This window comes from Callospermophilus lateralis, chromosome 7, assembly GCF_048772815.1.
Source record: "Callospermophilus lateralis isolate mCalLat2 chromosome 7, mCalLat2.hap1, whole genome shotgun sequence".
NCBI lineage: Eukaryota > Metazoa > Chordata > Mammalia > Rodentia > Sciuridae > Callospermophilus > Callospermophilus lateralis.
Window position 1 is genome coordinate 143,586,351 of NC_135311.1, and position 20,692 is coordinate 143,607,042.

The 20,692-nt window shown below is 62.1% G+C and overlaps 1 protein-coding gene across 8 annotated transcripts in view; it reads right to left on the reverse strand.

Moving 5' to 3' along the window:
* Positions 1-528: 528 nt before the first annotated feature.
* The window catches only part of Agrn (agrin), a 31,307-nt gene continuing 11,143 nt past the window's right edge, over positions 529-20,692 (reverse strand). Inside the window, exons 1-38 of one of the 8 annotated variants that reach the window (XM_077110046.1) lie at positions 19,815-20,160; positions 19,273-19,320; positions 14,586-14,801; positions 14,269-14,493; positions 13,966-14,190; positions 13,649-13,855; positions 12,455-12,673; positions 12,191-12,385; positions 11,904-12,104; positions 11,674-11,822; positions 11,489-11,594; positions 10,438-10,554; positions 10,193-10,357; positions 9,894-10,037; positions 9,687-9,811; positions 9,504-9,609; positions 9,088-9,420; positions 8,624-8,761; positions 8,095-8,222; positions 7,856-7,970; positions 7,648-7,767; positions 7,202-7,555; positions 6,862-7,060; positions 6,488-6,703; positions 5,856-6,085; positions 5,634-5,768; positions 5,359-5,458; positions 5,113-5,277; positions 4,847-4,958; positions 4,626-4,637; positions 4,288-4,404; positions 3,965-4,157; positions 3,808-3,895; positions 3,614-3,637; positions 2,853-2,885; positions 2,382-2,606; positions 1,998-2,101; positions 529-1,770 (exon numbers count right to left, since the gene is read on the reverse strand). In XM_077110046.1, the coding sequence (XP_076966161.1) occupies positions 1,613-1,770; positions 1,998-2,101; positions 2,382-2,606; positions 2,853-2,885; positions 3,614-3,637; positions 3,808-3,895; positions 3,965-4,157; positions 4,288-4,404; positions 4,626-4,637; positions 4,847-4,958; positions 5,113-5,277; positions 5,359-5,458; positions 5,634-5,768; positions 5,856-6,085; positions 6,488-6,703; positions 6,862-7,060; positions 7,202-7,555; positions 7,648-7,767; positions 7,856-7,970; positions 8,095-8,222; positions 8,624-8,761; positions 9,088-9,420; positions 9,504-9,609; positions 9,687-9,811; positions 9,894-10,037; positions 10,193-10,357; positions 10,438-10,554; positions 11,489-11,594; positions 11,674-11,822; positions 11,904-12,104; positions 12,191-12,385; positions 12,455-12,673; positions 13,649-13,855; positions 13,966-14,190; positions 14,269-14,493; positions 14,586-14,801; positions 19,273-19,320; positions 19,815-19,962 (5,895 nt within the window). In that variant the 5' untranslated portion in view covers positions 19,963-20,160 and the 3' untranslated portion in view covers positions 529-1,612. Of the gene's footprint in view, positions 1,771-1,997; positions 2,102-2,381; positions 2,607-2,852; positions 2,886-3,613; positions 3,638-3,807; positions 3,896-3,964; positions 4,158-4,287; positions 4,405-4,625; positions 4,638-4,846; positions 4,959-5,112; positions 5,278-5,349; positions 5,459-5,633; positions 5,769-5,855; positions 6,086-6,487; positions 6,704-6,861; positions 7,061-7,201; positions 7,556-7,647; positions 7,768-7,855; positions 7,971-8,094; positions 8,223-8,623; positions 8,762-9,087; positions 9,421-9,503; positions 9,610-9,686; positions 9,812-9,893; positions 10,038-10,192; positions 10,358-10,437; positions 10,555-11,488; positions 11,595-11,673; positions 11,823-11,903; positions 12,105-12,190; positions 12,386-12,454; positions 12,674-13,648; positions 13,856-13,965; positions 14,191-14,268; positions 14,494-14,585; positions 14,802-19,272; positions 19,321-19,814; positions 20,161-20,692 lie in introns of those variants that run through there. The other 7 variants (XM_077110045.1, XM_077110044.1, XM_077110043.1 and 4 more) reach the window with 7 other exon arrangements.

The following is a 20,692-nucleotide window of genomic DNA, read 5'->3' on the forward strand; positions in this document are numbered from 1 at the left end:
TCCTGCATATACAGCGCCCTGGTCTGGGCCACCTGTCAGTGTCTCCCAGAAGTGCTAATGGGTGGCCCTGCACACTGGAGCCAGTTCAGCAACTGCCTGCCACCCAACTCACCACACAAGACCTCCTACACCCACTCGCCCTGGTTCTGGCCTCCACAAGCGTGACTACCCCCAGGGCAGTTGGCAGCCCCCTCAGCCCACTGCACATCCTGGAGGGATGAAGGGAGGCTGCTGTGTAAGTGCAGGTGGGCCCCCAGGCCACCTGGACTAGTCTCTGTGACCCCACCCAGCCCACACCTGGGGGGCCACCTGGATACTGTCTGTGACCCCACCTTGTCCCCACACTGCACAGCACTGTGCTCATCCACACACGGGGCTCCTCACCAAAAAGAGCCTGGAGCCCCAGCTCTCAGTGCAAGGCCACCTAAGGGAGCTGGAAGCCTGTGTCCCCACCATGAAGCCAAGCAGGGCGCCGCCAGGCTGTAGGGCTGGCAGTTGGGGAGGACAGACATGGCCCTTCTTTTAAAGTTTCCAAACTTTATTTCACGGTGCTTGACAAGACACATACTGGAGTTAGTAAGGACACACCAGAGCAGTTTCCTGCAGCCCCCCACCCCCAGCAGAGGATGGCCAGGCTGCCAACTCCACCACCGTTGTCTGGTCTTACTCCCAAGAGGACTGGGAAGGGCATCCAGGCAGGGAGTGGGGGGTGGACGTTGCAGTTTAAGGCATTTCTGACTCTGTGGCCACCTCTGCCACCCCTGCACCTACACTTTGGTCTTGCTCAGACACTGGCTAGACCCAGTCACTTTCAGATAAAGATGATCACTTCTCATACTGGCCCTGATGAGGGTGCTTAAATGCTCTGGAGTCAGGACAGGAAAGACAACAGCTCTTCTGCTTTGGGCACCAAATAAAACCAATGGTCCCAGAACATGTTTGTTGGCCAGGCCTGGACATCCATCACTCTAGAGGAGGACACAGGCAACAGAGGTCAACCACATCATGCACCGTGGCCCATTCCCTCTCAGGGGCTGCTCACAGGGCCTGGAGTGTGTGTGTGGGGGCCATGTCCATGGTAGAATATGACATCAATGGTAATGTCATGTCTAAGTCACAGTATTGGCACAGGAGTCCTGGGGTCCAGGCTAGCCTGGGGCAAGGCTACCCACAGCACAAAGGAAGAAACAGCAGCTTAAGTAAGGACCAAGAAAGGTCCCATGGGGGTACTCAGTGGAAGTCCCCTCAAGCCCCTCCTGCCCTGGGACAACAGGCTTCGTCAAATGCAGCAAGGGTGAGGTCGGGAGCAGGGTCTGCCAGTGGACCGGGTACAGGAGGGAAGTGTGGGGGCCGACACACGGGGACACACAGTGTAAAGGGCTGGTGTGGTGCCCTGAGGCCAAGGGGCACGTCCTGAAGCTGCCACACCACCCCTGGGGGCCTCTTGATACCAGTCTGTCTCTGCAGCACAGCTGCCTGGACGGAAGGGAGGACAGGCCAGCAGTCCTTCTGGCCAACACACAGGCAAGAAAATCATATCAAAAAGCAACAGTTTACAAAAATAGAAAATAATTACAGTAGGGTGGGCAGATGGGGGTGCTCCGGTGTCAGTTTAGGAGGCTGGGCAGGGCCGCAGCTCTGGCTTGGTGAGGGCATCCTCCAGCAGGTGCAGTGGACGCTGGCCTACCACCACATCCCGGAGGCAGCCCACAAAACCTGTTCCATAGGCCTTTGGCAGGGCCTGGCCCACAGGCAGCTTCTGCAGGCCCCCTACAGGACAGACAGCAGGAGATCACACAGCTGTGGCTAGAGGGCAGAGGGCCACCACTGCCCAGGGAACAGGTGGGTAGCAGGCATGCCCACCCATAGGACCCTGTCCTCTGGCCTTGGGCCTGGGGCCAAGATGGGAGAGGACGCAGATGGACAGATGGAGTCTGTCCCTTAGATAAACTGAGGCCCTTGGATGGCCCCTGGCCTGACCTCTCTCGAGCACTCACCGAGCCAGAGAGCTCCATCTGTGTCCAGTTGTGTGGCACCCAGGGGGGAGGAGCCGGTCACAGGGGCCTCATTGCCCACCTGAAGGGAACCTTCTCTCTGCTCCCTGAGGGTGCAGGTGGGGCAAGATTATCAGGGGTCCTCCCCACCTCCTCCAGATCAGAGCCCCCTCCATGCCTGACGGTGCTGCAGGCTGGGCCCACTCCAGGTCACCCTGGAGCCCAGGATGGCGGCAGTAACAAGCCTCCTGCCACACTGCTTCTCCTGCATCTTCTTGTCCTTCCTTCCTCTCCTCCCCACGACAGTGACCCTGGGTCAGGCAGCTGGTGACCAGGAGTGGCTGGGAAAGTGCAGGCCCTGCCGCTGTTCTCAGGGGCCCCACTGACCTGTGAGCCCTGACTCGCAACCAGCGGTTGGTGTTGACCCTCACGGTGGAGCGCAGCACCACGGGCTGAGAGCCCAGGTCATAGGCCAGCTGAAGGTGTCCATCCACAATGGCTAGCGCCATGTAGTCTGCACGCTCGGTGGCCTTGCCGCTCCACAGCACCAGCCCCTGTGTAGCTTCAGTGCGCAAGCTTAGCTCGAAGTGGTTGGTCTGCAGTGCTTTCTCGCTGGAGGGTGAAGGGGTGGGTCAGGCCTCCAGGAAGGCGGCAGGGTGGATGGGGAGGGCAGGAGGGCAGAGCCTGGACTTCACAGGCCATGGGGGCTGGTGGCTGGGTGAGGGAAATACCAACGGTGGGCGGAGGAGAGACAGACAGATGGAGGGACTGGCAGAGGTGATCAGAGATCGAGGATGACAGGCAGGCACACCGTGGGGTGACAGCCACTCTGCCCCTCAGGCACTGCCACATGCTCACCTGTTTAGGGCCCCAGAATCCGGAGTTTCGGGGCTTAGAAACAGGAAGAGAGGGAAGCAGTGAGCCAGGGACAGACAGGCCAAGCACAGGCCCAAGTCCCATTTCCAGCACTGGGAAAAGCAAGCATACACCTGGACACGCGTGGCCCTGGGCCCCACTGATGACCCTCCAGAGAGCCATAGAAGTGACATGTGTGCAACACGCGTGTGCAGACATAGCTGGTGGCATGGCCCAAGCCAGTGCAGAGTTCAAGGAATGAGACGTGAATGGCAGATGGAAGCAGAGGGCTCATCTGCCTGGGGGTGGCCCTGATGCCCCAGCACACATGCATGTGCACAGAACATGGACACACAAGCAAAGACACGCTCATACACACGTGAACTCACACACGATCCACACGAACACGCCTTACATCTCTGCACACACACACACAGGCATACACAGGAACACCTTTACTCACACATACAGATATGTCTAAGTGTGTGCACGCACCGACAGGCACAGGCACAGGCACACACTCACGCCGGCCTGGGGTAGGGTGGTGGCTGCAGGGTGGATGAGGCACGTGTCCTGGGAGGGGGTACCATTTCCCAGGAAAGAAGCTGAGCCTCACACAGCACTAAAGGCCCTAACCCCCACCTCCATCCAGGAGGGACATGTTGCCCTTCGAGGGGCTCAGGACTGTGCTGTGGCAGGGTCAGGGAAGCACAGATGGGCATGGATGAGGGGAAGGTGCAGGTGGGGGTCGAGGGGCTACTTACACTGGGATCTCATTGGTCAGTTCGCTTGGAAACAAAGAGACAGAGAGGTGAGAAGGAAGGAGGGGGAGGAGGGGTGGACACTGGGGCTTCCCGCCTGGTCAGAGCATGGTGTCCTGCCTTGTGTGGTGTGTACAGACAGGACCAGACAGACAGTGGAGGGTGCACGATGTGCTGGCTCCTGGGCGATGCATTACCTCTCGGTCACAGCATTGAGGTACTCGATGTAGGTCCTCCCATCGAAGGCCAGTGCCTCAAGGTCCCCTGCTGACTTCTCAACCAGCCCTGGGAGACAGGCAGGGTGAGGTGGGCTGCAGGTGCAGGTGCAGCCCCGGCCCAGCCACAGGTGCTCACCCTTCTCGCAGTGTAGCCCCGAGAAGCCCATGGGGCACAGGCATGTGTAGGTGGCTTCCTTTGGGAGACACAAGGCGCCATGGAGGCAGGGGTGGCCTGAGGCCTGGGTACAAGGGTGGTCTGCAAAGGATGAGACGTCCACTGCCTGCACCACGTGCTCCTGGGCCAACAGCTGGCGGCCTCCCAAGGAGACCTGCAGGGCACAGGGTGAGAGCCTGTGTCTCAGCAGCTGCGCCCTCCCTGCCCTGCAGTCAGCCCGGGGCAGCCCCTCCTCCCCCGCTGTGGAGAGCCCTGGCAGGAGGGCCCCACCCCATGCCTCGCACCAGCTGAATGGCACCATCGAAGCCAGAGGATGCTGCAGCTGCCCGGGCAAGCTTGCTGAAGTCGGGGGCACCCCCGATGTAGAGTGGTTCCTTCAAATTGAGCATGGTATGCGGCACCTGCAGAAGGCGCTGGATGAGGGTGTGCAGGGCCTACCCACTAGGCAGGGGCAGGTCTGAGTCCCAGACCAGGGTGCCCAACTGCCTGACGCCCACACCCCAGCCCCTAGCTAACCAGCAGGCAGCATTAACCACACAGAAATGGTGGACAGGGGCCTTAATGGGGAGGAGCTACTCTAGGGTGGTGTCAGACAATGAGCGGTACGAGCAGCAGACAATACCTTGCGGGATTTCTGACATCCGGAGAGCATGGGGGTGCAGAGTAAGAGCCAGAGAGCAGGGCAGAGAGGAGACAGACCAGGCACAGGACAGACGAGAGAAAAGAGTTTTGTAAGAACTGGCATGGGGGCTGCCAAGCCCCCAGGAGGAGGAGGAGGAGGAGGCGGAGGAGCAGGGCAGGGTGGGGGGACACTTGGGCCCTCCGCACCCCTCGGACACTCACCGGGGACTCTCCCAGCACGCGGGGCCCATCGCCCACACGCAGGGCACCCTTACGGCCGTTTCTCTCCACCAAGACCCTAATCCAAGAGCCCAGGGCTATGGGTTCCTTGCTCCTGTGAGGAAGAGGCTGAGTGAGCAGGCTGTGGGCTCTGCCTACCCACTGAGAGACAGTGTCAGGAGCCCCAGCCTTACCCCTGTCCAGTCCGGCCTCCAGGCCCTCCCCGTGGGCAGCCCAGGACAGAGCCCCCAGCCCTCATGCTTGCCCACCTGATGACTGCTGCCCCTTTGCCCAGGTCATAGCGGAATTCCAGGTGCTGGTCATGCAGGGCCAGTGACACGAAGTCCCCTTTGCCGTCGGTCTTTTGCCCATTGTACAGGAGCAGACCACTGGGTCCTCGGGCCAAGAACACCACCTCGAGGGCCATCTTCTCCCTGGGTCACGTGGGTCAGGGTGTCTCACGGCCCCTTCCCTGCAGGCTGCCTCCCCTCCCCTGCCTCACCTACCCTACTGACCCCAGGTCTCTTTCAAAGGTGTGCAAGCCTCTCAGCTCCAGGTAGGAAAAGCCATGGAAGTCCGCCAGGAAGGGCTGGGCACTACCGTCCATCTCAGACACTGCAGAGGGAGGACAGGGCGCACTCAGGCCGTGCACCCCACTGTCCTGCCTAACTCGACCGAAACCCACAGGACCCGAATCCCAGCTCTTCCTGGACCCGAAGACTGGGCCACAATTCAAACTGAACATTTGACCCTGACTTCTTGTCCCCTCCCGACAGCCTGGTGCCCCTACCTGTCTGGCAGAGCGTGCCTCTACGTCCTGCGGGGCACTCGCACTTGGCCCCGCCCTTGGGTAGCACGCGGCAGGGGGCTGCACCGTGGCAGGGGTTCGGCTGGCAGGGGCTCTTCTCTTCTGCACAGGTTGGGCCTGGAGGGAGATGGAGGTGAGTTCCAAGAAGGCAGGCCCCCTGACACCCGGTTCCTAGCCCTCACCCGGATCCCAGCCTGCCCTCACCAAAGCGGCCAGGTGGACACTGGCAGTGAAACATGTCGTCTCCCAGGGCCTGGCATGGGGCCCCACCATGGCAGGGGCTGGGCACGCAGGGGTGCTCTCCACACTCTCCCACACCGGAGCTGCGGGACACAACCCCCTGCCAGGGGCCCAGCTCCAGGCGCTGATTGTTGACATCCAGCAGGCGGATGCAGCCCTTCAGGCCCACGCCAACGGAGGTCCGCTCATGGGCCCTGCCACAGGAAGGGGTCAGAGTAAGCTCAGGCAGAGGCCTGCTTCTCGCGGCCAGAGTCACAGGGGTACAGTTAGGGTCAGAAGTCAGAGGTGCTCCATCCCCTCACCCTTTAGACAAAGCAGCCAGCCCCACAAAGAGGAGCAACCAGAGGGTGGGGCCGAGGTTAAGGGTTAGGACTGGAGGGAAGGGTCGGCCCAGGCCCTGCTCACTCTGGCACCAAAGGTCAGCCACCCAGATGAGACGGGGAAGGGCAGGAGCCCCAGCTGAGCTCAGGGTCCTAGCCACCCCCACACCATTCTTCTGATCCCATTGGCTACCCAATGGAGGTGGCTCTGGTGGAGTCCCAGGCAAGATCAAGGTCAGAGACCCACTTTGATGCCCGCTCCACCCTCTTGCTCACACGTCAGCCTGGTCCTCTGGGACTCCGCCCACAAAGAGGTCGGTATCTAGGTTGAGGCCATCTGTGCCGCTGGGGCTCTCGCCCAGAACCGGGGTCTCGCCATCCACAGACAGTGTGCCTTGGCGCCAGTGCCGTGATAGTTCTAGGCGGTGCCACCGGCCTGGTTCCACAGGTACTGAGCTGGTCAGTATTGCTGGTCCAGAACCTGTGTCAAACCTGGAGACCCAAGCAGGTGCTTAGAGCACTGGCCTGGCTCCACCCACAATCTGGTCAGGAACCACCCACAAATTCCTCCCTGGAAGGCCCTGGCCCCGCCCACTGAGCATTAGCCCTGCCCACCCGCCAGACAGTCAGGGGGCCCCGCCCTTCTGCACCTGAGCTGCACGCGCCCACCAAGCAGCGCCAGTGCCAGGAAGTCCTTGCCACGAGCGTTGCCGTTGTACAGCAGCAGTCCCTGAGGCTCCAGGGATCGGAATTCCAGCGCCAGGCGCAGCGTGTGGTATGCACGGAGCGTGGGGAAGGCCAGAAAGGAGGTACCCCCAAAGGCAGGAACAGAGACAGAGGGGCGTAGCACTGCAGGGAATAGGGAGGGTGAGCTGGAAGAGTACCCAGGACCCTGCCCCTACCACCTCCTGCTGGTGGCTTATCTCTGCCCTCCCTCCTTGCCCCCATCAGCCTCCCTGTCCTTCCAGAGAGGTGGACAGAAGCGCCTACCGTCCTCACAGAAGGTGCCTCCCCTGCCTGCCGGGCAGCTGCAGGTGAAGCCCCTGCCAGAGTCCTGGTCCTGGCAGGTGCCCCCATGCAGGCAGGGCTGAGAATCACAGGACCCTGGGTGCTGCTCGGGACTGGGGAGCAAAGGCCAGTGTCCAGCCACATGGCCGGGAGCTGTGGTGGGGGGCCGGTGTGTGTGTGGGGGGGCCGTGGTCCTTCCAGTGGGCCTGCTGGTGTGACTGGGGTGGACCCGAGGGGTCACGGGGGAAGGTGGTCGGCCCACAGTGGTAGCTCTGGCTGTGGCCACTGCAGCGGTGGCTCCTGTGGTGGCTCCCATGAAGAATGCAGGAAACCAGTCTGTGGGGCAGGGAGTGGTCAGGGTCTGCCAGGAGCAGGGGGCGGGGCAGTGGAGGATGGGAACAGACAAGGAGGCCCGGCCTGGTGCTCACCAAAGTCCATGAACCGCACGTGCTCTTGCAGAGGCCTCCTCACCACCAGGGCCCGGCGCCTGGAGGCCTGGATCTGCCGAAGCAGGGCCCGGCCCACGTCAGGTGCCCTGAAGGCTGTGGCTGGGGAAGAGGGGCTACTGAGCATGGCCTGGCCCTGTGCAGCCCCTACCCATCACCTCCTGGGAGAGACTTAGCGCGGGGGTCTCACTGGGGTCAAAGTGCACATCCACAGTGGCACGGACTGATCTGCCAGGCCCCAGGTCCCGCAGGTGGACACTCCGGAAGTCCTTTTTGACGTCTGAGTTCCGGAAAAGGTCGTCCAGCTGTGGGCAGGGAGTGAGTGAGGATACTGGGCACCGCTCAACCCACTGAAGTCGGTCCCCTTACCCTGTGGGGTTCCTGCCCTGGCCCCCTCTGGGTCTGACCTGGGGGGACGCCCCCACTTACAGTGCTCTCGATGCTCCTGGCTGTCTCCCCAAACAGCTCTGACTTGGGGTCGGCCATTTCGGGTGTGTAGAACAGCTCCTGCCCCTCGACCCCCTCCAGCTCCAGCACGCCCTGGTACGCCTTGGTGGCTGTGGGAGAAGGGACGGTGAGGCCCTGCCTGGTACCGGCCTGGTGCAGGCCCCTGGAGCAAGCCACGTAGGGTACAGGGCAGGTGGATGTTAGTCAGATGGTCATGAGTTAGTGGGGACCCCAGGGCAGGGCTGGCGTCAGTTACCAGGCAGACTCCTCAGAGCAGTTGCCCCAGGCTTGCTTGCAAGGAGAGAGACGGGTTAGGTACAGGGTCCTGGGCACGCACAAGTGTCAGGGCTGAGACCACACGTGTGCACATGGGTGCCGGATCCCCAAGGTCTCATACACACTTGAGACCCAAGACCATAAAACCTGGACCCACCTGCTGCCAGCGGTAGGAGCAGCACCCATGGCTGCCCAGGCTGCTCCTCAAGCTCCACCTGCCCTGCCACCCACTCACCAGGACAGTTGGAGCCCTCTGCGTCCAGTGAAGGTGTCCTGCCATCCGAACAGCAGCCCAAAGGTGAATTGTAGCAGGAGGCTCTCTCAGCGGGTGGTCCAGGTGTCACCACGCTGCTGTCCACGGAGAGATCCAGTCCTAGGGATGCGCAGTCTGAGTCCAGCCACAGGTGGGAGCCTCTCTGGGCCCTGCCCCAACAAGCCCCTGCTCACTCCCCAGGCCTGTCCCATGTCCCAGAGCACCTGCTCACCCCAGGTCCTCCCCATGTCCCCGAGCCCCTGCTCACCTCCCAGGCCTGTCCCTTGTCCCCGAGCCCCTGCTCACCCCAGGCCCACCCACGTCCCCGAGCCCCTGCTCACCCCAGGCCCACCCACGTCCCCGAGCCCCTGCTCACCCCAGGCCCACCCACGTGCCCGAGCCCCTGCTCACTCCAGACCCACCCACGTCCCCGAGCCCCTGCTCACCCCCAGAGCCCCCCCCACTGGCCTCCTGGTCCCCACTTAGTTCCTCGTCGCCACTCCCGTCAGTGCTGCCAGATTCTCCAAAGGCAGACGCGGAGAGACTGGTTGCAGTGGAGGTTTCTATGGGGGGCATGGTCAGCGCGGGCCGAGCTGTGGTCTTGGGGAGGCTGGCTGTGGTCCGAGGTCGTAAGGTGGGTGGAGGGGTGGGCCGGCTCTGGGGCGTACTGCTGGGAGCCAGGGGGAGGGCACTGGGTGGAGGCAGCAGGGGCTCGCTTGGCAAGTGCCCCTGGGCTGTCGTGGCCCTGGGGGTTGGGTGAGCGCCAGGAACAGCAGCCTCTGTAAGGAGAGGGGAGCTGGGGCTGGAGTCGGGGAGCGCAAGGCCCTCCTGTCAGTGCTGGGTGGTGGCTCCCAGACCCTACCCTGGCACGGGCCGAGGCTCTGGGTGAAGATGTCCAAGCCCTGGCGGCAGGCGATGGTCTTCAGTTGGCACTCGCTGCCGTAGGTGATGCCATCTGATCCACAGACCTGAGGCGCAAGGCAGGGGCACTCAGGCGGTTCCCCCACCCACTGCCCTTCACACTCTCCACCCTCACCTTGCTCACCTTGGTGGCACTGGCCTCTGGGCAGGTGAGGGCTGGGCAGACGCAGTGGGCAGAACCTGCCTCTTCCACACAGGAAGCGCCAAACTCACAGTGCATCTCCGCACAGGTCACCGGTGCTGAAGGATCTGGGGTGGACACAGAAACTCCACCAGCTCAGGCTGTCCCTCTGCACAGCAAACCCCAGGCCAGCCCAGATCTTGTCCTCACCTGCCTCACAGCCGGCGGGGCCCAGGGTGTGGCCATGAGGACACTGCCCACACTTGGGACCGGCGACGCCTGGCTTACAGGAGCACAGCCCAGTCATCTGCTCACAGTCATCCCGCACGGCGCCCCGGGGGTCACAGCTGCAGGCTGCGGGGAGGGGAGCCTGAGTCTGTACCTAGACAGTCTTCTCCACCTGCTGCAGAGCCTGCCAGGTGCAGTGCAGGCCAGGGCCTGAGCACAGGGATGGGGTGGACAGGCAGGAGGACTTGACTGGCAGCCAGCCCTGGGGCCCTGTCACTCACGAGTACAGCCGCTCCGGCTGTCGGTGACAATGCCACGGAAGTTCCAGAAACCAGGCTCACATCGGTCGCACTTGAGGCCGCCCACGCCTGGCCGGCAAGAGCACTGGCCTGTGGCTGGGTCACAGGTGCCTCCGTAGGAGCCGTGCGGGTTGCACTGGCAAGTGCCTGCAAGGGAAGGGGAGGGACAGGGTCAGCACAGTCACACAGCTGTGCCAGGCCAGGGGTGAGGGTACTCAGGTACTCACTGGGGCAACCGGCCAGGCCCACACCCCGGGCAGCAGTGACATTATCCTGGCAGCATCCGTAGGGGGTCTGGGCACAGTGAGCAGGGGCTGCAGGCAGCAGTGGGGCCAAGGTGAGGCCTGCAGAGAGGGGTGTGGGGCCAGACTTGAGGCAGTGCTGATGCCTACCCCTCTGCCTCAACCTCCTGCACACCACCACTCAGCCTGACACCATGCCCCTCAGGTCTGGGATCTGAGGCTGAGGCCCTGGGCGAGGCCACCATAATCATACAAGGACATGCAAGTGCCACATGTAGGACCCAGAACTCAGGAAACATACAGGGCCACATACACACAGAATACCCAAAGTCACGGACACAGCACACAGGAAACATACAGGGCCACCTACACACAGAATACCCAAAGTCACGGACACAGCACACAGGAAACATACAGGGCCACCTACACACAGAATACCCAAAGTCACGGACACAGCCTGTGTGTACACAGAGCTATGGACACACAGATAAGTGTAAAGGCAGCACACACACATGAAGACGGACACGCACTCACATTCCTCCAAACCATGCACATTTATATACAACTGTACAGACACATCTGTGAACGGCATGAGCATACCGTGAGCACTCGTGTGTGACATGTGGCATTTACAGACCACTGTCAGTTCCTGCCCAGAAGAGCAAAAGGGCCCAGAAGGTGCCCTGTGGTTTCCTGCTGCCTCCTGCATAGAAGCCTGGCCTGACCTGCAGTAGGTAGTTGGCATCACTTGCTTTTATGAGGCAGGATCTCGCTGCATGGCTCAGGCTGGGCTCAAACTCACAATCCTCCTGCCCACCCTCCTGAGTGTGGTGCATACTTTGACAGACGGGCTTGTGTCCACAGTGCACGTATCAGTGCTTTATACTCAGAAGAACACACAAGACCACAAGCATACCACAGCACACATGGATGCCCACGTGCCCACACCAGTGCAGGCATACACCTTTGAATATGCACACACAGAAGCGCAGAGGCTGCTGCACAAGCCCACAAGAATGTGCCCTGGCCCACTCACCACGGCAGGGTCCCTGAGCTGCGACGTACAACTCTCCTTGAGACTCGCACCTGGCCCTCTTCAGGTCACACTCACTGCCATAGGTGACCCCATCTGAGCCGCACACCTGGAGGGGTGGGGTCAGCGTGGGCAGCCTGGGCCCCTTCCTCACTGCCCCCCTACAGCTGGGGGAGGTGGGGGCTCACCGGGCTCCTGAGAACACCCTGGCAGCTGAAATCGCAGACGCATGGTCCATCCTCTGAGTCCTCATCCCACACCCCGCCACGCTGCCGGCAGAGTTCCTGCTCACATTCGCTGTCCTCCCCAGAGCCGGAGCCTCCTGAGCCACACTCAGCTGTGGGGAAGGAGGGCAGTTCACCCACAGGTTCTCCCCTGAGGCTGGTGCCCCACAGCGCAGGCAGCTGCCCAAGCCTACCCTGCTCACAGGGCCCTGCCCGGGCTTCCTCAAGCTGTATCTGCTGCTGGCAGGCAGCCTCCCGTAGCTCACACGCACTGCGGTAGGTGACACCATCGCTGCCACACACGGGGCCAGGCGGGGGGCGCTCACAACGAGGACACACACACTGCCCGGCTGAGCACACAGCCCCAAAGGCACACACTGTGTCTCCACAGGTCTCTGAAACGTATGGAGCCAGCAGGGTCAGCAGACCCAGCCGGAGAGCTGCGGGACCCTAGCCCACTGGCCCCCATGGCCCCACTCACGACAGTGTCCAGCTGATGCCACATGCAGGCTTATCTGGTGCGTGCAGGCGTGGACATGCAGCTCACACTCGCTGGCATACGTGTGCCCATCAGAACCGCACACGGGTTGGGCTGAGGCCACGCACTCAGAGGGGCACACACAGCGCCCGGTCTCGGCCTCGCACAGGGCTCCAAAACGGCACTGTCCGCATCGGTCTGGGGAGGGGGCTCTGTCACCACTGTGTCAGGAAGGCCACCCCCCAGACCTGCTTGTCCACTACTGACCACAGGGTCCTCTGCGGGCCACCCGGATATCCCGCCCAAGGGCACAGGCCATGGCCTCCAGCTCGCAGGTGCTGCCATAGGTGACGCCGTCACTGCCGCACACGGGGTCGTAGGCGCCTGCACACGCCTGCTGGCACTCGCACGCAGCCTCCCCGTTCTTCACCGCGCACGTCGCCCCGAATGCGCACTGCACCCCACGGCACGGGGACGGAGCCTGGTCTGGGAAGGACAGGGCACTCAGCCCACCTGCTACCCGCCATACTGGGCAGAGCCCCCAGCCCCACGCAGCAGACCCTCTCCCAGGGTGGGGTGGTCAAGGAAGAGCTAGATGTGCAGGACATACCAAAGAAAGGGACAGACACACGACAGAGGCAGAGGGGACACAGGAGCCTCCTGACTGCCCACAGCAGGCCACTGACCCCGACCACCAGCAGCCCTGGGACACCCATGCACGTGGGGGCTCTCTCCAGGCTAAGAGGAGTCTGCACCCCAGAGTCACACCCAGGGCTGCACGGGGAGGAGGTGTCTGTCCACTTGCTCTGAGAACCACAAGGCCAGGCAGTAGCGAGCCACCCCCCCCAGCCGCACCAGGGGCAGACCTCGGGCTGTGGGCTCCTGGTGGGCAGGCGCGGCACCTCATCCTGCCAGCAGGTCAGGCTGGAAGACACAAGAGGAGGAGCCGAGAGGGAAGGACCGAGGAGAAGACAGACGCAGAAAGACAGACCAGAGAGATGGACAGAGGACTGACCCAGATGGACACAGGGTCACTGCAGCCCTGGTCCCCACGGGACATGCTGGCCACTTCCCAGCTGCCTCCACCCTCCAATGGCTCCTTGAAATCAACTGAGATCCTGCCTCTGAAGGGGCTGGTGACAGTCATGTCCCAAGAGTGAGGGACCCCGCCGCTGTATCCACTTCCTGCCCACCCAAGCAATCTGTACCCTCAGGCAGAACAGAGACGGGTGGGCAGACAGACTAGAGGACCTGCAGCCTGGACTTGCATGGCCAAGTGCAGGCCCATCTCTGACCGCCTCCCCACGTATCCAGGCACCCTCTCGCAGCCTCTACCCTCCACACCCTGCACCCTCCCAGGGGACCCACCCTGGCCCAAGACCCTGGGAGGTGGGTGCCAAGGAATGAAGATGGCATGTGATGGTGGGCAAGGACCGATGGCGGGGACCACAGGGTGCTCACCACACGGGCCCTGGTGCCTGGGAGGGATGGCTCGCTGCTGCCGGCACTCAGCCTGCTGGCGCCAACAGTCGTTGTCATACGTGTGCCCATCCTGGGCACACACCGGTCTGTAGGCCCCATCACAGGTGACACGGTCGCAGGAGCAGCGGGGCCGGCCACGGCGGGACAGGCAAATGGCACTGAACTGGCAGGTCCCGGAGCACTGGTCTGGGGGTGGGCAAGGAGATCAGAGAGGCCAGAACCACACCAGCACCTCCACAGCAGGGACCCGACGGACACGGAGGCAGGGGACACACTGTGCAGGGGAAGCAGCCCACCTCGAGGCTGGCACTGGCCAGAGCGCACTTTCTGGAGGAGCAGACCGCGGACAGCCCCTGAGCGGCCCATGACGCAGTCGTTTGCATAGGTGACCCCATCATCCCCACACACAGGCAAATGCCGGGGAGGGCAGCTCTCTGGGCGCAGGAGCATCTCTGGACGGCGAGTGCGCGGGTTCACACGGCAGACGCGGCTCGTGTCAGCATGGGCTCCCTGGCAGGGGTCTGGGGGCGGACAGGCAGGAGTCAGGGTTATTGCCCGCACGCCCAAGGAGAGGAGCCCCACATGGGGCGGACACTCACCACAGGGGCCGTCGAACTTCCTAAAGATGTTCTCCTGGCGTGCGCATGCCTGGCGCAGCAGCTGGCATTCACCGGGGTAGTCCATACCATCACTGCCACACACGGTGCCCTCCGGGGCCCCGCGGCAGGTCGTGGGACACAGGCAGGAGGCGGTCTGCCCATCGGCGGAGGGTGCACAGGTGCTGCCGAAGCTGCAGGTCACATTGGAGCAGGGGTCCCGGGAACCTGTGGATGGCAGGGTGGGGTCACCCTGGCTGTCTGTCCACCTCCAACACCTGGCCCACCCCCCCCACCCAACGCTGGGCACACTCCCTTACCACAGGGTCCGCGGCGGAGCAGGCGGATTCGCCGCTGCAGGCGGCACTGTGCACGCTGCAGCTCGCACTCGTTGCTGTAGGTGGAGGCATCTGAGCCGCACACTGGCGCCACGACAGCAGGACAGGCGCTCTTCTTGCACACGCAGGAGGCCCGGCCTGGATCCTCTGCACTGGGCTCACAGACCGCGCCAAAGCCACACAGCATTCCCCTGCAAACTGAGGTCGGGCCCAGGAAGGGGTTGTCGAAGCCAGGTCCCGGGGCTGGGCACTGCTGCAGCCCTCACAGGCACATCCACACCCGGGTGTGCAAGCATGTTCAAGCCCACGCATGGCCACAAGTGTCACGGACACTCTATTGTGCATGTTCACCGGGCCTGGCCCCCTGGACGGCTCCCCTGCCAACCCAGGAACCTTTCCTCACTGGAGAACACTCTCTATACCCTCTACCAGGGGAGAGGGGCCTCCCGTCCCCACAACAGGACAAGCCACCCACTCCCATCCCACCTCAGCAGATTCCCCAACACACAACAGGAGAGGACCCCAGGCCAAGTCCGAAGCAAGCAGCCAGGCCCCACTCTGCCCAAAGCCCTCTCCCACATCAGCCCCAGAGTCCATCTGGTTACCCCCACGCAGGCCAGGCTCATCCCAACTCAGGCCGTAAGTTTCTGGGGCCCCATCTGGGAGCTGCCTGGGTGTTCCCCATGCCTGACCCCGGCCTCTTGCCAGCTCCTAGCCTTCTCCCACAGCCCCTCCCAGGGCAGCTGCTCTGCAGAGCCTCACACAGCTGTTGGCACAGCTGGGCCTGTCATCGGAGTCTGCCATTTCAGCCCTTAGTTCTGCAGACAGCAGGGTGCAGCGCACGCCCCATCACCATCAGGCCTCCACTGCGTCCCACCGTGTGGCCCAGGGAAAGGCTGGCCCTCTGTCACAGTGTACAAACCAAGAGAGCCCGGGGACACTGAGACCCAGAGTCATTAGGGATAGCCCCAAGTAGCCACCCTGAGCCCAGCACGGGGACTGGGGATAGGTGGTCTCCTTGGGTCAGTGTACCCCTGGGGGAGGCGGGTCCATTAGGGGTTGCAGCTGCCGGGATCCAATAAATGTTTAATCTGGCTCAATTATCATTAATAAGTCATGGTGTCAGGGCGCCCATCAACTCCCGCAGGTGGTGGAAATGTAGCAGAAGACCCCTCCCCATCTCCTAGGAGAGGTGCATAGCCCAGGAGCTAGAGCCAGCTGCTGCCATTCCAACAGCCCACCCCAGGCTTCCACCTGCCTGACCCAACCCTGGAAAGCTGAAAAAACAGAGGCCACAGCCTGCCTCCCCTGCCCCCACCCATGTTCCCATCCCCCACCTCACTACGCCTCAGTGTCCCTTTCTGTGAATGGGACAATAGGACCTGCTTCCTGCAAAGCTCAAGTGGAGGATGAGCTACACCTACAAGAATGGATGGTCACCACCACTGGCCTCCTCTCTGTCCTGGCTCGATCTGGCTCAATCTATGTCTGCCGGTGTCCCCTCTTCATGCCAGGCTGTAAGCTCCCTCCATTTCCCCTTCTCTCTCCTAGTGGCACATCCCTCTTTCTTGCCCAGGCTCCTTGTGACTCCCAAGCCAAGTCCAATAGGCCCGTGCTAATGCCCAGCGGTGCTCTTGGGCTTCAGCTGGACCTGCTGACCAAGGTCTCCAGGGTTGAACCCCAGGGTCAAGGGCCCAGTCACCTCCCTGCCCCTGGGCTCCTTAGCTTCTGCTCTCTGTGCCCTGGGCTTTCCCTCTCTCTGCACCGGGTCACCTGAGCCACCAGCTCTCTCCCAGGGTCCTGACCCCACAGCAGGGAAGAGCTGTTCTTGGGGAGCAGCACACTCCTCCCCGCCACAGCCTGGTTCTCACTCCACAGTCCACCAGTGTTGCCACTATAAAGCCACGGTTCAGAGCACTCCATGCTGGTCCCTACTTCTGTCCCCTGCCAGGACAAAGTAACTTCTCTTTTTCCTTGGTTTAAGGTATCGGGGATGGAACCCAGAGATACTCAGGCATTTTCACATTTCTTATTTTTGAGACAGTCCTGGTGAGCTGCCCAGGCTAGCCTTGAACTTGTGACCCTACCAAACTCCCTACAGCAGCTGGATCACATGTGTGACCACCAGCTGGTCAGAGCAAAGTAAATTCTCACGTTAATTCAGGAATCCCCACTTTCAGGATGGGCCCCACTCTGTCCCATGCTTAGGCTGGGAGAGGGGCTGCTCCCTGGTCCCCTGTTGGTACCTATAGCATGACTGCCCCTTTACGTGTCTCCCTGGCCCATGGGACCAGGAGATCGGGAGGGCTGAAGATAAGTTTCTTGATTGAACTTTCTTGAATCATACACACAGAGACGACCCACCCCCCCACAGGCCCACCAGCAAGCACACACACAGGCACACCTGCGCACAGGTGCAGGCAGGGCCTGCCACAGCAGCCAGGCCCTCCTAGGCATACTCCTTCACACACATAATGCCCCTCCTCAAGCCCACTCAGCAGAAGAGGAAACTGAGGGCAGAGGTCTCCTGAAAGTCACTACTGAGGAATGGAAGAGCTGGACTCAAGACACACCTGCTGCCCGTGACCCTCATAAATTCAGGTGACATGGTTCCCTAGTGGGTCACCTCTGGGGGCCCCACCATGCATGCCCTGCTCAGTCCCCAGTGGAAGCCTCTCCCTGGCCACTGAGCGTCCCACCGGAGCACCCTCTCGCTGCAGTGCGGAGGTGGAGGGACTTTTTATAGCCACAGATGCCGCTGATATATTTAAATCTCCTCCTGGTCTAGGGGGGGTTGGGGGATGGAACCACCGCCCAGAGCCCTGCTTGTGGCCACATGTGTGTCCTGATGGCTAGGGTGTGCACAGGGACTCAAGTTGGCAGCTTCGGGGAGGGTGGGTTAAATGGAGGGACTCAGGAGAGAGGCTGTAGACACTCAGGGCTCAGCCCCAGCCCAGTGCAGATTGGCTTCCTCCTTAGTCACCCACTGGAGGACATGGACCCCTTCCTGGAAGATGTGGGACCTGTCTGGGTCACAGCCTCCTGCCCCAGGCCAGAAGGGGGACAGTGGTCTGAGACAAATGGGATGTACCCACATCCACTTACCCCCTCAGCCACTGGTCCCCACATTACATGCAAATACCAAGGGTCACATACCATGAAGGGGTGCTGCATTGCTCTGACCCCAAGGCTCCTGTGTCTCAGGAGAAGGACTGCAATCCCCCAGAAAGAGATACCTCAGAGGCCACAGACCCCTCCCACAGCCCAGGTGGGGCTCGGACCTCTGAGGGGCCTTCAGGTCTGGTGGGAGCAGCGTGAGGAGGGCACTGCTGTCAGAGACATGGGTTGCCCAGCAGAGCCCAGGGCCAGGATGTGTGTCCCCACAGCCACTATCACCCATTCCTACTGCCCCACCCTAAATGCTGCCCAGCCCAGGGACTCTGGTACATTTGAGAATACGCCTGTGATACCAGCTACTTGGGAGGCTGAGGCAGGAGGATTGCAAGTTCAAAGGCAGTCTCAGAAATTTAGTGAGACCCTGTCTCAAAATAAAAAAGTAAAAAGAGGGTGGGGCAAGGGCTGGGACTCAGTGGTAGGGCCTTGGGTTTGATCCCCAGCATCACAAGGGAAAAAAAAAAAAAAAAAGAAAGCAGTCAATAACCCTGCAGCTTCCAGGAATAAAGAACAGCCGGTCACAGGTGACCCTGCCCAGATGGCCACTGAAGGACAGCAGAGCCCCTTCACCCTGTACCCATGAATCCAGCTCCTGCTCCTGGGTGCCCCATGATTCAGTAAGCAGCCCTGACTAAGGCAACCCAGGGGTGCATCCTGACAAGAAGGCCCAGGGCCATGCCCCCACCCCAGGCCACCCAGGGCTCTCAGGTTGTCCTCCCCACCCATGTCCTGCCTAGGTCAGACAGCTCTAGACATGTGACTCTGTGACACTGGACAGGCATCCGCCTGACAGAGAACCCAGTGATGGGGCAGGACGGAGAGCAGACCTGGGGGCTCCCACCCGCCTGCTGAGGATGCAGGAAGGGTGAGCAGACCATGGCGACCCCTTGGTCCTTGTCCTCTGCAGCACTAGAGCCTTCTTTTCGCCTCCGACATTAACCTAATTACAGAGGCCCCTGCAGCCTTGTGGGAGGACATCCCAACCCACAGGGATGTCAAGAAGGTCAGCCCTCCATCACTTGCATCCTCCCGGAGACAGATGCCAGCCTTTCTGACTCCTCATGTCATGCTGAGACACCCCCTCCCCCCAGCCCAGTTTCCCCTCTGCACTTCTGACTTTCTCAACCCCTGCCTGGCCCCAGCCCTTCCTGAAAAGGGAGAAGGGAGGACAAAGGAGAGGAATCCCCCCACAACCAGCCCACTCCACTGCCCACCCCCACCCTGCCCACACCACCTGCCAGCATCTCACTTCTATGGTTCCTCCCAATCTTGAGGCCCAGGGAAACCAGAGTCCTGCCTGAGCACTGCCAGGAGCTGAGACCCCGGGCTTACACTCAGTGGATGCCCCAGGGGGAACCCAGGCTGCCTTGCCCAGCCTCCCCTCTCCAGACACCTGGCACCCCTGGTATACACACCCTAGAATGAACCCACCCTAGGAGTGCCCTGCCCACTTGCTACCCCGAGCTGTGCCTTCCACCCAGGCTGCCCCACTCACCGTCAGGAGGCATGGGAGGTGCTGGTGTGAAGTGGGTCCCAGGTTTGTCTGGAATAAAACAAATCTCCAAGTTAGGGCCCTCTGAGCAAGGCCTTCCAGAGACCACCACGCCCACTCTGCCCTTCCCCCATAGGCTGGCTCAGACTCTGGAGAAGAGGGCAGAGGCCCTTGCTTTCCTCTGCCCTTCTAGCTGCATGGTCAGGGCTTGACACCCATCACCTGCCAATGGGTCCCCAGTAAAGTCACCTGATTTACCAAATAAGTCCCACCCCCCATTCCTAGTGCAACTGCCCCTTTCTTACTCCCACAGGAAGTTGTTTCTGCCCCATCAAGATGGGGGTCAGCTGGCCAGAAGCCCAAGGACAGGTCTCAAGGGGTCCAGAGCAATCCATTCCATCCCCAGAAGAATGTGTGGCCCATTCAAGCTAGTTGTGGCCCTTGGCCTGGCTGTGACCCTGCCTGCCCTGTACCCTGGCCAGCAGGGAAGCAGGACTTGGCCAGCACAAGCTGGGCCACTTGGGCCCCGCCCAGCCGCCACGTACAGTTGTTGAGGAAGAGCAGCACCGCGAAGCCCAGCGTACAGGTGGCCAGCAGGATCAGACAGACGTTGCAGGGGATCATGAAGTACCGCACCACCAGCGAGGCGCCAGGCTGCTGCCGGGGGGGCCGCTCCAGCGGCAACGGAGGCATGGCCTGGGGCTTGGCCTCTCTCTTGGGGAGTGGGGGTCCTCACGGAGCGCCCTTAGGCCTCTTCGGGGCTACTGCCCCCATTCTAGGTCCCCTGGGGCAGTGGACAGCTGCTGCGCTCTCAAAGTTCAGCCCCATTCACCGCCTGGGGCACGCCCGGCCCTCCCCGGCCCTCCAGGCGCATAACGGGATGTGCGCAGAATAATCCAGGAGCAGAAATCCCGAATGCGGGCTCAGAAGCAGGCGAAGGAGGATGGAAGAAGGCCAGGGCCACCCCTGCCGCCGCCACCCTTCCGCCCGCCAGCCGGCGCTGTCCGCCGAGCGGGAGCGGCAGCCCGAGAGACAGAGGCCGGCGGGACCGCGGGCGCGGGGCCTGCTGCTCGCGCCTGGCAGCGGCGGGAGCGCGACGGCAGCAGCGGGAGGAGCGACAGCATCGGAAAGAATAAAGAGCCGGCCGCGGAGGCGCTCGCCCGCCTCCAGCCACAGCGGCTGCCCTCACCCTCGCGAGGCTGGGGCGGTGAGTGAGGGGCCAGGGGCGCCGCGGAGGGAGGGCGGGGAGCAGAGACAAAGGAAGATGCCTCGGGGGACCCCGGCGTCCGCGGGGAGTCGCAGCTCAGAGCAGAGGATGGGCGGATGAGGGCCGACGCGAGCCACAAAAGAGATGGAGGGGCAGCGCTGATGTGGGGTTAGGGCAGAGACAGGGGCAGGGTGGTGCTGAAAAGGGGACCGGGGC